Raw genomic sequence first — 12,637 nt, 5'->3', positions numbered from 1 at the left:
ATGTCATCTTGTATACTATAAAAACAGCAATAGCAGCAACAGAAGAGAAAGAAAGAAAGAGCAGTAGAAAAAACAAAAACAAAAACATAGAGTGATAAACAGTGAGAGAAGAAAGTTTTAAAATTATCACATTCATATTTTCTTACTTAACCTTTAATTATAGTATACCAATACCATTCTTCAACTAAAACTCCGAATACCACAATTTACTAAGAAGAATACCCACACAACTCTACCTACAAATGCCAAATAGTATATCGTCTTCTTCACAACTACCCTCCACTTCCGAATTACGAAATACACCTGTAGCCATGACTCAGGACCAACTTGATAATATGGAACATAAAATACTTTATCGACAGATTAGATCATTAAAACTTGGTGACACTGAACGATTCAAAATACACTTTACTCCACATGCGGAAGGAGATGAAGTAGTAATACCGCCAACTTTATGGGTAAAAGTTAAAAATCTAGAACCAGTATCAAAGAGGGCAATATATTTAGGTATGTTTTTAAAGAAAGTTGAGGAAAAGTTGCCTTTGGAATACTTGTACTAACAATTTTACCCCTTGCTAAGCTGGACCTTATATTTTATATGTTGATTGTCGTCAGCTGGATTATGACCCTAATGTAAAGTATTTTGTTACTGCAGATCAACCTGTTTTTGAACCTCAACTACTACCTGGCCAGTCGTTTTACGTGCAATTGTCATGTCATACTTTAAAGAAGGATTACTCTTGGGTTGTTGACGTTGTGTCCCAAATTATATTCAATACAAAAATAATGATTGATTTTGAGATTATGGTTGGTACTTCAAAACAAGTGCTTCATGAGGCTTCCCATACAGATAGACATGTTCTTAATGCGGATAAAGTGGGTACGTTTCATCCGTTGTTGAATGTTACTGAATGGGACACCAAAGATTTATGGAACCTTCCTGTGCTTCAACAGGGTAAGCCAAAGCATTTGGTTATAGTGACCCATGGCCTACATTCAAATACTAGTGCTGATATGTTGTATTTAAAAGAGCAAATTGACAAAATGGCGGAAAAGACTAAATACACTTGTGGAGAGGAGACGGTTGTCAAAGGGTTTTTTGATAATGCAGGTAAAACTGAACGTGGGATCAAATATTTGGGCAGTAGAGTGGCAGAATACATTGTTGAACTTGTTACTGAAAACGAAATGTTAAATAATGGACAAGTGACAAAGATTTCATTTATTGGTCATTCTTTAGGTGGATGTGTTCAAACATTTGCTATTGCATATCTTCGACTGAATTTCCCTTGGTTTTTTGAAACCATCAAGCCGATAAACTTTATTGCAATTGCTTCGCCATTATTAGGAGTAGCAAATGAAAATCCTTTATATGTCAGGGTTGCACTATCAGCAGGAGTTGTAGGTAAAACAGGGCAAGAACTAGGTTTAAAATATCTAGAAAAAAATTCAAAGCCATTGTTGTTGTTATTACCTTCTGGGTTGGCGCACAAGACGTTGAAGCAGTTCAAGAGAAGGACGGTATATGCCAATGCATTAAATGATGGAATTGTGCCGTTAAGAACTTCTTCTTTGTTGTACCTTGATTACAAAGGACTAGTTCCATTAATTAATTCAACTGATTCTGCATTGACAGACAGTAAAGATATTGTCGATAGTGTGTCGCCAAAGGATAATGGAAAGGTTTCAGGAAAGGCCCCCAAGTCAGTACAAGATAGTAATCCATTTCTGCCCATGCAAACACTCATGTCCTTTTTCATGCCACAGAAGCAAAAAGGTGATGGTGAGCAGTATCGCAATTTCCAAACTACAACAACAGATGGAGATGAAGATAATGAAGGTGGCGATGAGAAACGTGAAGCTTCTGGTATCCCCAACCTGACTTTCCTAGATAGTGCATCAGCTTTATTCTTACCTCCCCTCCCATCTATGAAATACATTACCGATCCTACAAGTCGAGAAAATGTCATCATCCATGACAAAGTATATTATGAAAAGGATTTACCTACGACGTTAAAGAATGGTGAACAATTTGTGTCAACTGACAACGAAACTATCAATGGAAGCTCATCGATGACAAAGAGACTTCTAAACAAACTTGACTACAACTACGAGGAGCTTGAAGAACAAATTGCTCGCGAGTATCACAAGAACATGAGTTGGCGAAAAGTTGTTGTTAAGCTCAAACCGGATGCACATAACAACATCATTGTACGAAGAAGATTTGCCAATGCATATGGATGGCCTGTGATTAAGCATATCGTGGAGAACCATTTCAGCCCCGATAAAATTTACAACAAGACAGTGACATCAGTCATGCAACATTCCTCAACAGGCGAGCTCACAAGCCATGATTCACTCGACGACGAGCAAGATTTGACGAGTTTGGTTAATAGAGATGTGATTTCACAACAAAATCATGAAATTGATGAAACTACACCAATAGAGGAAGAAAATTCTGCAAGTTCTGCATGGATTAACTCTAAGGATAACGCTGAAAGCATTTTTGCTTTAGGAGTTGCCGGATTATTGGGGGAAGTGACACATTTTGTTGGAGATTTCAGTGATTCCATATTGAGCGGCAAAAGACCTACCATTCCATTAATTGGACAGATTCCATTACCTGCAGCATTAGTCTCACCATCAAGAGAAGTGCCTATAAATAGTAAAAACGGCAACAGTCAAGGCCACAACATCGATACTGCTCAAGGTGAAATTGACGAGTCGGGTGACTTGAGTCTCTCCAAAACAGGTGTTATGAACAACTTCTTATAGATCTTATATAAAATAAATCGTCATAGAAGTGGTACTACTCCTCCTTCATATTTTCATCTTCTTGGTGATCTATTTCTCCATCTTCGCCATCTTGTTCTCCGCCGTCTTCCCCTTCCCCTTCCTCTTCCTCTTCCCCTTCTTCTAAGGGGAACAACTCGTTGATCTTCCCTACAATCTCTTCGCACACTTCCATACTGAACCTCTCCTCACACTCCTCAACTAACAAATACAACACAACCAAAGACCGAGGTAGACAATTGACAATCTGCAATTTCTCAACCTTCATCAATTCAAATTGGTTCAAGAACGACATGAGTTGTTTAAAACTATCAACATCAACTTGAGTTATCTCAGCATTCTTTTCCATAAATAGAAGTACATCTCGCGTTACAACTTCCAAATCAATGCCACACGCAGTGAACCTATTCTTTTGTTTGTGGTGTTGTTTTTTATGGTGATTGTCTTGTGGTTGCTGTTGTTGTTCTTGTTGCAATGCAAGCTCTTCTTCGGGAGAGATTGTCCAGTTGTACTTTTCTTTTATGTGCTTTAGGTGATCATATACCTCAAAGTTTGATAAAAATGAATCGCGTTCTTTGATTATTTGCATTGTTCAATGTAGTGATTGGTAACAGGTTTGGCTGGTGATGCGATTGACGGAAAAATTTCTGCGATGAATCAAAGATTACTCAAAAGCTGAGTGCGACGCAAAAGATTTCTTAAGGGGTTTAACGAACAACAAAAACACGCTTCATTTGGAATACATATGCTGGATAATCTACAAAAATATAAGCTCTAGCAATGCTGTCAAAGCAATAGTCGGAATAAAAAAAATAATCATAGCATAAAATGAAGCTCTTTCTCACTCAAACTTGACCTCCGACCACCGGCTCACCTGTCGAAGTTCTGTTTCCTTGAATAGATCTACGTTCCGAAATTGGTCTGGTACCACGAACATGATCATTTAAAGCATGACCGGTTGGAACTGGATCCTCTGAAGCAACTTTTGCTTCTTCCTCTGCCAAAATATTTTCATCAGCTGGAGCAATCTCGTTATCTCTATTTCCAACTCTACCCTCATTGTCACCTCGTGGCTTTCTTTCTCTTTCAGCCGAGCGTCTGAAAAGCAAGATTCCACAACACTGGCGAACAAGATCAAGATCAAGTGCGAAAATGGAGCCCCAATAAAATGGACTTGGTCTAAAAGTGTGTCCTAAGCCGTGATTAACCACCTCATTAACATAACTATAACTGAGGAACAAAGTACCTTCAACACCATACAAAAGCCAATTGAACAATGTAAATGGAAGTAAAGCTTGATAAGAACGGCAGGTAGCTCTTGAACTGTTCTCCCATGAGTTAGTACTGCAATCAGTAGGAAAATTTGCAGCAATAGCGGCCCAAGATCCGAGGTAAAGTATCCAAACAGCTGATTGAGCACCCAAAATGATAAATGACGGGGTTGTATTATTCAATGCAACAGGAACGAAAAGACCCACGTAGCCCAAGTAGAGGAGATCAATGGCAGCCACGGTGGTAGTAAATGAAACTCTTGGGATATTGTGGCCAACCTTGGCCAAGACACTCCCACTGAGACCCACGATAGCAACTGTGGCAAGGAATTCAACCGCACGTAAAAAAATACTGGTGTTTCTTCTGGGTTGTGCCATGCTGATACTGAATAAGAGATAGGTGTTGAAAGTAAAATCAATTGATTAACAAGTGAAAGAAAGTTTGTCTTGATGGGGATAACCTAGAACCTTATCACTGAACTGGTGAACTTGATGTAAGGGCAAAGTGGTGGTTAAATAGATATTTTGGTGGTAAAAATATTCGAAGGTGGGAATTTGGTTGTAAAACTGGTTGTAAAAATTTCCATACATATAAAAGAAGAGCACAAAAAAAGTTTACCCAACACTAGAAGGATGTTAAGGATTAATATAATAGAATGTTCAAAAGGATACCTACTTAAGACAGCCTTTGAATGGAAAGAAAAGTTATACATACTGTATTTCGACCTTGATTTATGATCTCTCCTACTCCTCACAAGCTTGGTGAAATGCTCCTATCCTCTTGGCAAATAATTTGTCAATGGAAGTATCTGCTAATGCATTCACCACTGCTTGGTCAAGAGTTATAACAACTACTTCTCAAATATTTTAAAGTCACGGGGCTTCATGCAACTTTGCAGCCAGCGAGTCGCTTTCCGATTTTAAAGACGCGAATATTCAAAAACTCTGTCGCGAAAATCAACACTCAACATAACCATCTGCTTAAAATCCCATGAGTTTAAAGTATATAACAAGAGCCAACAAAGAGCTATTTAAACCCATTATACAAGAGCTATCCGATCAAACGAGCAAAAAGTTTGACAAAGATAGCAAAACATTCAACCAATTGAACCAATGGAAAGATGAAGAATTACTTTCCACAGTTGCTACCCGTTATACCAGCTCCAATAAGGATACAACATACATCACCAAGCATGAACTTATCAATTTAATGGACTGGAAGTTGAATATTGGTACTTTTCGACCTTCTTTGCCAAAACTTATCCGATCAAATACCGAGGAGACTGTAAAGGAAGTAACAAAGGCGGGGTTTAAGATCATGTTGGACTATTTCAAAAAGTTGCCGTCTGACTTCTGGTCTCATGCTACCAATGAGGATCTAGCTGACTACAAGAAACTTATAAGGCAAGCAATGAAGGAATTGTGTAATTTGAAAGGAGTTGGTCCCGCAACAAGTAGTCTAATAATGAATTGCTTATACAAGATTCAACCTGCGTTCGCACCACCATTTTTCAGCGACGAAAGCTTTATGTACTTTGTTCTAGATCCAAGCAAGCCTGGCGAGAAGATCAAATACAGCGTTAAGGAATACGTGGAAGAGTTATTACCGGTGTACTTTAGGTTACTAAAGGATTATAACGAAGGTACATTCACGGAGTTGGAACGCGGTGGGTGGGCCATAAAGTACTATAGTATGTATCGTGGCGATAAATTGATTAATATCAAGTCTCCTTTTGATAAGGAAGACTGGGAAGCATTTCATGACAACGAGGAAGTGGAACCACCAAAAAAGAAAAAGAGATCTACATGAAGCAGTTTAAATTTAGTTTTACAACTATACAGTTAATCATATTGTCCCATATAATCCGCGTCCAAATTTAGTAGCTTGAACTTGTCATCACGATCGTGCTGGATCAAAGAAGTGACATTGTTTTCAACTTGATTAAAAATTCTTTCAAGATTCGAAGTTTTTTTGAATCCAGCACTTTTCAAAATCACCATATTAATTGAAGCCAACACTTTACTAAAATGTATCCCATGGTTTTCTAGTAACTTCTTTGCCTTGGGTAGTTTGTTAAGATCTTCTTTCAGACGAACTAGAAGTAAAGGTGAAACCTTATTGACTTTATTTTGCATCGCTTCCAGATTATACTGTTCCAATAATAAATTTCTCATTGCTATTAGTTTATCCAACATCTCCAGTTCACTCTCTTCAAATTCAAATTCAAAGTTGTCATGTAATTTTAATCTTCTGTCCAAATACACCTTCACATTCATAAAATAATCAAGCCACTTGATGTTAAAAATGGTATCAATACCAAAACTTGATTCAAAAAAATCATGATGATAGTTTTCGTCAAGAAATTTTAAAACTTCTTCAAATTGATTACCTTGCAAAAGACTCTTTATGTGTTGTCTATTATTTGCATGACTTGAGGTTAAAATACGAGCATTCTCTTTTTCTCCCTTATCATTGTTGGTATTAAGTTTACCCAAGTCTGAATTAAGCGCATTGAATGTCTTGATATATCCTTGATGAACAAGATACCCTTTTATCAACTTGTTTAAAATTTGAGAGTCCTCATTGACATGTAGTAAAGAGATTTGAGTCTCACTGAGGGATATATTCAGTTCGATATCACTCAGTCGGATCTTCTCAAGCAACGACATGTAAATTGCTTCTTGATTTTTTTGCTTGAAATGGTTCATGTAACTTCTAATATCAAATTTGAACTCTTTAAACCCTAAATTCGTAGTGATTTTAGCAGTACTCTCTTCATCATTTTCACCAACCTTTTCTACTTCGTTCAACTTGAAACCTAGAATTGGATATAATTCTATGTTGGCGTCACCATCTTTACTGACCTCGAATAAATCATTTGAAGCTCCTTGGTTTGATACTATATCTTTTTCTGCAATGACTTTAGCCAACACACCATTCAATGTAATAAATATAGTTTTGTTCACAAAATTGACACCACAACCAACCACATCTGTTTTGTATACTCTCCGAGATGGCATGTCCTCCACCATTCTTGTTTTGAATGGTATTCCAATATCAATCTTTCCTGAATCAAGCTCTTGCTGTTGAGCTCTTCCAATCGCACTAAGTCGTCTGTTCATACTCGAAATCAGAGCCCTTCCCAATGATTCTGCCCCTTTTATGGAGTTATAAAAGTTTGAGTCGGCAAAATTGACAGCGTAACTGCCTTTAAACACACCTGGTTTCGTGTTGAGAAATAGGTTTAAATCAGCACTGGAAAACCCTTCCAATGAATCATTGTGGTTAATATCATGTTTGATTTTTTCCAAATCTATTGTGCATTGTTGATTAGTTGAATTGGAGGGGGACTTCATAGCATCATAAGTGACGAATCGCTTTGTAAACCCTGCGAGTACCTCCAATGTTGAATTTGAACTCACTGACGGGTCATTCATGGATATCAAGGTCTTGAAATTTGTAGCTTGCGTGGCCAATTGTTCTATTTCTAACTCATAGTAAAACATCCCAAACGACGAGTTGATTGGTTGGTCAGTAATCAAATTATAGAAGCGTGGCTTTTCCAAATCGGAATCTTCAGCAGGTGTGACAGAATTCGCAGACTTCATACTGATTTTTGAATACCCATCATCAGAACTTATATCAAAATGATATCTTTCTCTCAAGAATGGTAAATATTTTGAATGAATTAAGGGAGTCCATGACATTGGAAGAGGGTAAGGAAAGAAAGTATCCTTATCGAGCCTAAGTAGACTAGGTGAATGACCCGATCTGGATTTCGGATAGGCAGCTGCTAACTTTAGAAGTTCCTTTAATGACAATCGATAATATGCCTGATACTCTTCTGAAATATTGTCATTGTGAAAACATTTGAGATCCACTTCGCCGACGGTTGCAGAGCTGAATACTGAAGATGGACCTTTACTGTCTTTCGCCTTTTCGCGGCTCGCGTCCTCGATTTCTTCGTCTTCTTCACCACCTTCAAGTAATCTGGATTTGAATATGTTGAACATTTCCTGTATGTACTTATCATCGTGTGAATTAAACTCCATGGGATTATTTCCCAACACTCCAATTATGGCTAATTTGTATATCATCTTCTCCCTTATTATTGCATTGAGTATGGGGTCACTGGAAAATGTAAAGTCTTTTTCATCCTCATTCCCCGTATCGGTCTCCACAGGAATCTTGGAAAAGTATGGGGAGTTTGTCGTTATTACGTTTTCAACGCTCAACAACTCATTCGCACGGGCTAGCTTTTTTCTTAACTGGCTCCCTTCATGGGTACCGAGTAAATACGGAGGTATAATGTACATGACTGATGGTAGTGGCATTGCTTATATTGTGTGTTGTTGTACTTTTGGAGTCCGAAAGGAAAACGAGAGAAATTGAAAGCGTGCGGCGTGTCGGACAGTCACCTATATTAGTGACGTTTTACTAAGAAAACATATTTTATACATTTTGGACATGGCACGACTTTTTAAGCTTTTACCATGAAAAGTGCTCAATTCACTTAAGATGAATACTAGAATACTATAAATATGGGACTTATTCCCTCTTCTTGAGTTATATCAGTTTATAGAGAATTATCTAATATATTGACTTTATATTGTTTCATATTGATTTACAACGTATTGCTGGTATTGAGCAGTGAGTCGCGATCACTGTGAAAAGCTACATTTACAACGTTGTATTCGCTTATTCACATAACTATTCATCTTAAGTCTGTCGGTTTGTTACGTTTAGACTGAGTATACACTTGTGATCATTCAGAGGTATTGCTATTTATTGATTTTACCGTGTGTGTTTAACTTTGCACTTGAAAGTCACACTTCGGAGTCGTGCACTTAGGACAAGTGAGTTGACTGTACGACACGGCGACACTCAAAATTTCCTTTCAACGTTGAACTGACGTCGGACACATCTCAAATCAATACTCCAAATTATGAGTGAAAAGCACCTAAAGCGAGTTCTGCAGCTCATACCTAACATAGATCTCAAGGTAATCTCGCAAGGTGCAGAAGCGCTTGTGTTTCAAACTAAAATTCATCCCTATTCATCGCATCCATATTTGAAAAACCAAAGCCAATTCATAATAAAATATAGACCTCCAAAACCTTATAGACATCCCAAAATTGATGCTCAAATTACAAAAACGAGAACAGCTGGTGAAGCCAAATTTATGTACAAGTTGACTAAGTTGGGCATTTCCTGTCCGGCTTTAATTTCATGTGATTTGACTAATGGGATTATTTGGATGGAAAATTTGGGTATTGAATTACCGAATGGTAATGTAAGCTCTGTGAAAAACTGGCTTTGGTACCTTGAAAAAGAGGGTGACGAAGCTGCTTGTATAAATGATAAAGTAAAGGAAGTTTGTTACAAAGTTGGTCAATTGATTGGTAGATTACATCTTGCGGACATGATTCACGGCGACTTGACTACATCCAATTTAATATTGACAGGCCTGGAGGAGTCATGGGAGCCTGCGCTAATTGATTTTGGGCTTTCGTCGTTCTCAGGGTTGGCCGAAGACAAGGCTGTAGATTTATACGTCCTTGAAAGATCAGTGACAAGCACACACTCAGTATTCGCCCACAAGTACAATGCGTGGCTATTGGAAGGGTATGAGTCAGCTCATTACTTGAAAGAGTACAAGAAGTTTGGAAAAAGTAAGTGTACTGAAACGATTAAGAGGCTAGAGGAGGTGAGACTTCGAGGTAGAAAGAGAAGTATGTTGGGATAGATTAATTTTGAAATGTATAGTGTGTATACTTGTAGAAGCCGTGAAGACCAAACGGCTCCAAAATGACGTCGCTGTGGCTTTACATCATCCTTCAAAGCTTTTGCTCCTATTTGTTTTAAAACCGCTTCCCCAATTATGCGAATCCCTTACAAAAATTGAATCCAAAAAACAGATTCTTTTTCCCCAAAGTACACACTTGATGGAAATCTAGAGAATCACCAAGAAGAATTACATGTCCCAATCAGTCAGCACTACCACGATGTTCTCATCCCATTAGACTACGTGGTATTATTTAAGTAGAGGAGTCAGAGTTGCTACAGCTTGCTCATCAATGATATTTCCGTGGCCATACAAGCAACACAATCTTAGTGCATGCTTGATACATTCGGTTTAATAAGAAATATACATGACTTTAATTTCCGTACTAGAAGGGAGTTGCAGTGTCTTAATTGTGGCACGAGTAACTCTCATGGTCGTCTGAAGCTGTTAACTCCAATTTGGAAGATTGTGTTTCGATACTACCACCCAGAGAGAATATAAGAGCAGATTCGAATACAAACAACTTCCATAGTACCATGTTTACAGCTATTGCTACTTCCCCAACTGTGTGCCTACATCAATGAATAGCGAAAAGTGGGGTGATCCTTTGACTATGGTGCTAATTCTGCGATTGATGAATTGTGCTTGAGCAATCGTGCTTCCAAGGCTGAGCTCAACCTTTGAACGTAGGGGAAATATTCAAGCTTCGTCAAATATATCACGTGCTATGGAAGTCAAAAGGAACTATTACATTGTATAAGCAGGAATGTGAGGATCTGCATATTCTACATCTCCATTTAAGGCAGTTGTGATTGTCCAATAGTTAATGTTGTATTTGCATACTAACTAGTAACTGTTGAGCTTCTGTGGTAGCCCAGACGCTTCAAAGTACATCAAAAGGGTTGCAAACTTTTTGTTATTTTCCTATTGATTCGGACTATAAAAAGGGCACCAAGAAAAACCAAAAATCATTTTACAACTTCCACTTCCTTTCCTTTCACCATAAACCTTAACCCACTTTTTAACCATGTACGATTTACTCACTAACTCCTCACAAGAGGACCAATGCGTTACTTGTTTCAACCAAGCTTTTACTGTTGACAACAAGGAAAATGAAGAATATGGATTTGCTTTGATTGAATCAGCATTATCAGAGTTGAAAGAATTGGTATCCCATGTTTACAACAAAGATAAGATGTCACCCACTCAAGTCCACCCAAACATTCACCAGTCTACCGAGAAGAGCAAAGTCAAGAAGATAACCAACGGTACAGCATTTTATCCAGCAGATTCTTTGTCAACTACTTCAAATGTATTCAACTCAACTACTCATACCAAAAAAATGTTCACCAATTATGAATCCAAAACTAATAGCCAGTCCCATAAAAGATTTATGAAGTCCAAAATGAAAAGAGACGAGGAAGATGATGTTGCCACTGAAGTTGCTTTTTATCCATTGTGTTTCAACCACGAAGACGAGAGTGATACATCGGTGGTTATTGAATCGTCGAAAATGATGCTTGCAAGGACTAACAAGCGTATTCAACAACAGAGTCAACAACAACAACAGCAACAACAACAACAAACAAGATTTCTCCCATCAAGTCTGAGCAGCATCAACCAAACCAACACCATCAGCTGTTTTAATCCCCCAGTCAACTCATTTCAACCACCAAAACAAAGAAAAAAGTCAGACAAGATCAAAAAGGTTGAGTCAAACAAACCCAGTCTTGTCACGGGGCCAATCAAGAAATTTGCGACCCCCTGGGATGATTGCGAAGATGAAGATGAGAATGCCTCGTCTGAGACTGATAAAATTAGAAACCAGTTGAGCGATGGGTTGGGATCCATCACAGAAAAGATTAATTTTGCATTTCCATTACCTCAACCAGATCCACCAATGAAACATACCCCAGCAGTTTTGCAAATTGGAAATGACTCTAGGAACAAAGTTAAGTTCAATAACAAAATGGAAGTGCGTCGTTTTAGCGATGACAAGTGTCAAGATTTCACCAGAGTCATTGAAGGGAAAAATAGAGACAAAAAACTTAAAAGGAAATGGTCTTGGGGATCTAAGAGAAGAGCTTCCAAAGAGGTTGCTGAAAAGAAGCCCAGTATATTAAAGAGAACTGGATGGATTCCTGGTGAAAACATTACAGATGAAGTGATTCCATTATTTTCACCTGATACTCAACTGGGACGTGTTGCTCTTCATTTGGGGATTGATCTGGATGAGGAAGATGAAGGTGAAAATGTTGGCAACAACGACGTGCTCGAGGAAGCCAACTATGCAACTACTGTTCGTTGTGAGTTGTGGGATGATGATGAAGAATGGACACCCAATCCAAAATTGATGGCTGATACACCAGCCACGAAATTCAAAGTGTATCTACGAAGATTCGTTAATGGATTCAAGATACAGGGGGAAAAGCTTCAGAGCTTGTTGTCATTGCACACTCTGTCGGGCATAATGTCAGGTCTGGCCAACCAGTCATTTAGAAGTCCCGATTCGGGTGAAGATGACTCAGGTGAAGAAGCTAAAGGGTTCATGACTGTTGCTCCTACATTCAGACCAATGACTGTATGTGTTTAACCCACTTGATAAGCTGTAATTACAATGCTGTTGACGCTTGCTGTTAATGCTGCTGCTGCTGTTATTAGAAGTTGATGTTGTTTTTTTTGTATCTTTATTTAGATTTATTAATTCAATTTGAACTTGTCTTACTTTACAAAGAATCTTTAAGTCGAATAGATGATTGTACACCATTGGAATCAAGTGTGTCAAAG

At 38.1% G+C, this 12,637-nt stretch overlaps 7 protein-coding genes across 7 annotated transcripts; 4 read left to right on the top strand and 3 right to left on the bottom strand. All coding sequences in view use genetic code 12, as the record gives it.

The window, feature by feature from the left end:
* Positions 1–242: 242 nt before the first annotated feature.
* Positions 243–2,775, top strand: I9W82_002143 (putative lipase; the record flags this gene model as incomplete). The annotated part of the gene is made up of 2 exons (XM_067690967.1): positions 243–507; positions 581–2,775. The coding sequence occupies 2 exons, from the start codon at positions 243–245 to the stop codon at positions 2,773–2,775; spliced, it is 2,460 nt and encodes an 819-aa protein (XP_067549379.1).
* A 34-nt stretch (positions 2,776–2,809) lies between these two features.
* On the bottom strand, positions 2,810–3,382 carry I9W82_002142 (DNA-directed RNA polymerase III subunit; the record flags this gene model as incomplete). Its single annotated transcript, XM_067690966.1, has 1 exon — positions 2,810–3,382. One exon carries the CDS (start codon positions 3,380–3,382, stop codon positions 2,810–2,812), a length of 573 nt encoding a protein of 190 aa, XP_067549378.1.
* Positions 3,383–3,638: 256 nt separating this feature from the next.
* On the bottom strand, positions 3,639–4,442 carry I9W82_002141 (MARVEL domain-containing protein; the record flags this gene model as incomplete). Its single annotated transcript, XM_067690965.1, has 1 exon — positions 3,639–4,442. One exon carries the CDS (start codon positions 4,440–4,442, stop codon positions 3,639–3,641), a length of 804 nt encoding a protein of 267 aa, XP_067549377.1.
* A 613-nt stretch (positions 4,443–5,055) lies between these two features.
* Positions 5,056–5,874, top strand: I9W82_002140 (uncharacterized protein; the record flags this gene model as incomplete). Its single annotated transcript, XM_067690964.1, has 1 exon — positions 5,056–5,874. One exon carries the CDS (start codon positions 5,056–5,058, stop codon positions 5,872–5,874), a length of 819 nt encoding a protein of 272 aa, XP_067549376.1.
* Positions 5,875–5,906: 32 nt separating this feature from the next.
* On the bottom strand, positions 5,907–8,399 carry I9W82_002139 (glucose-induced degradation complex subunit; the record flags this gene model as incomplete). The annotated part of the gene is made up of 1 exon (XM_067690962.1): positions 5,907–8,399. The coding sequence occupies one exon, from the start codon at positions 8,397–8,399 to the stop codon at positions 5,907–5,909; it is 2,493 nt and encodes an 830-aa protein (XP_067549375.1).
* Positions 8,400–9,010: 611 nt separating this feature from the next.
* I9W82_002138 (serine/threonine protein kinase) lies at positions 9,011–9,811 on the top strand (the record flags this gene model as incomplete). Its single annotated transcript, XM_067690961.1, has 1 exon — positions 9,011–9,811. One exon carries the CDS (start codon positions 9,011–9,013, stop codon positions 9,809–9,811), a length of 801 nt encoding a protein of 266 aa, XP_067549374.1.
* Positions 9,812–10,877: 1,066 nt separating this feature from the next.
* Positions 10,878–12,443, top strand: I9W82_002137 (uncharacterized protein; the record flags this gene model as incomplete). Its single annotated transcript, XM_067690960.1, has 1 exon — positions 10,878–12,443. One exon carries the CDS (start codon positions 10,878–10,880, stop codon positions 12,441–12,443), a length of 1,566 nt encoding a protein of 521 aa, XP_067549373.1.
* Positions 12,444–12,637: the final 194 nt, after the last annotated feature.

Source organism: Candida metapsilosis, assembly GCF_017655625.1.
Source record: "Candida metapsilosis strain BP57 chromosome Unknown scaffold2, whole genome shotgun sequence".
In the NCBI taxonomy this organism is placed as follows: Eukaryota; Fungi; Ascomycota; class Pichiomycetes; order Serinales; family Debaryomycetaceae; genus Lodderomyces; species Lodderomyces metapsilosis.
Note: the sequence above shows the minus strand (reverse complement) of the source record. Positions and strands in the feature narration are given on the sequence as shown.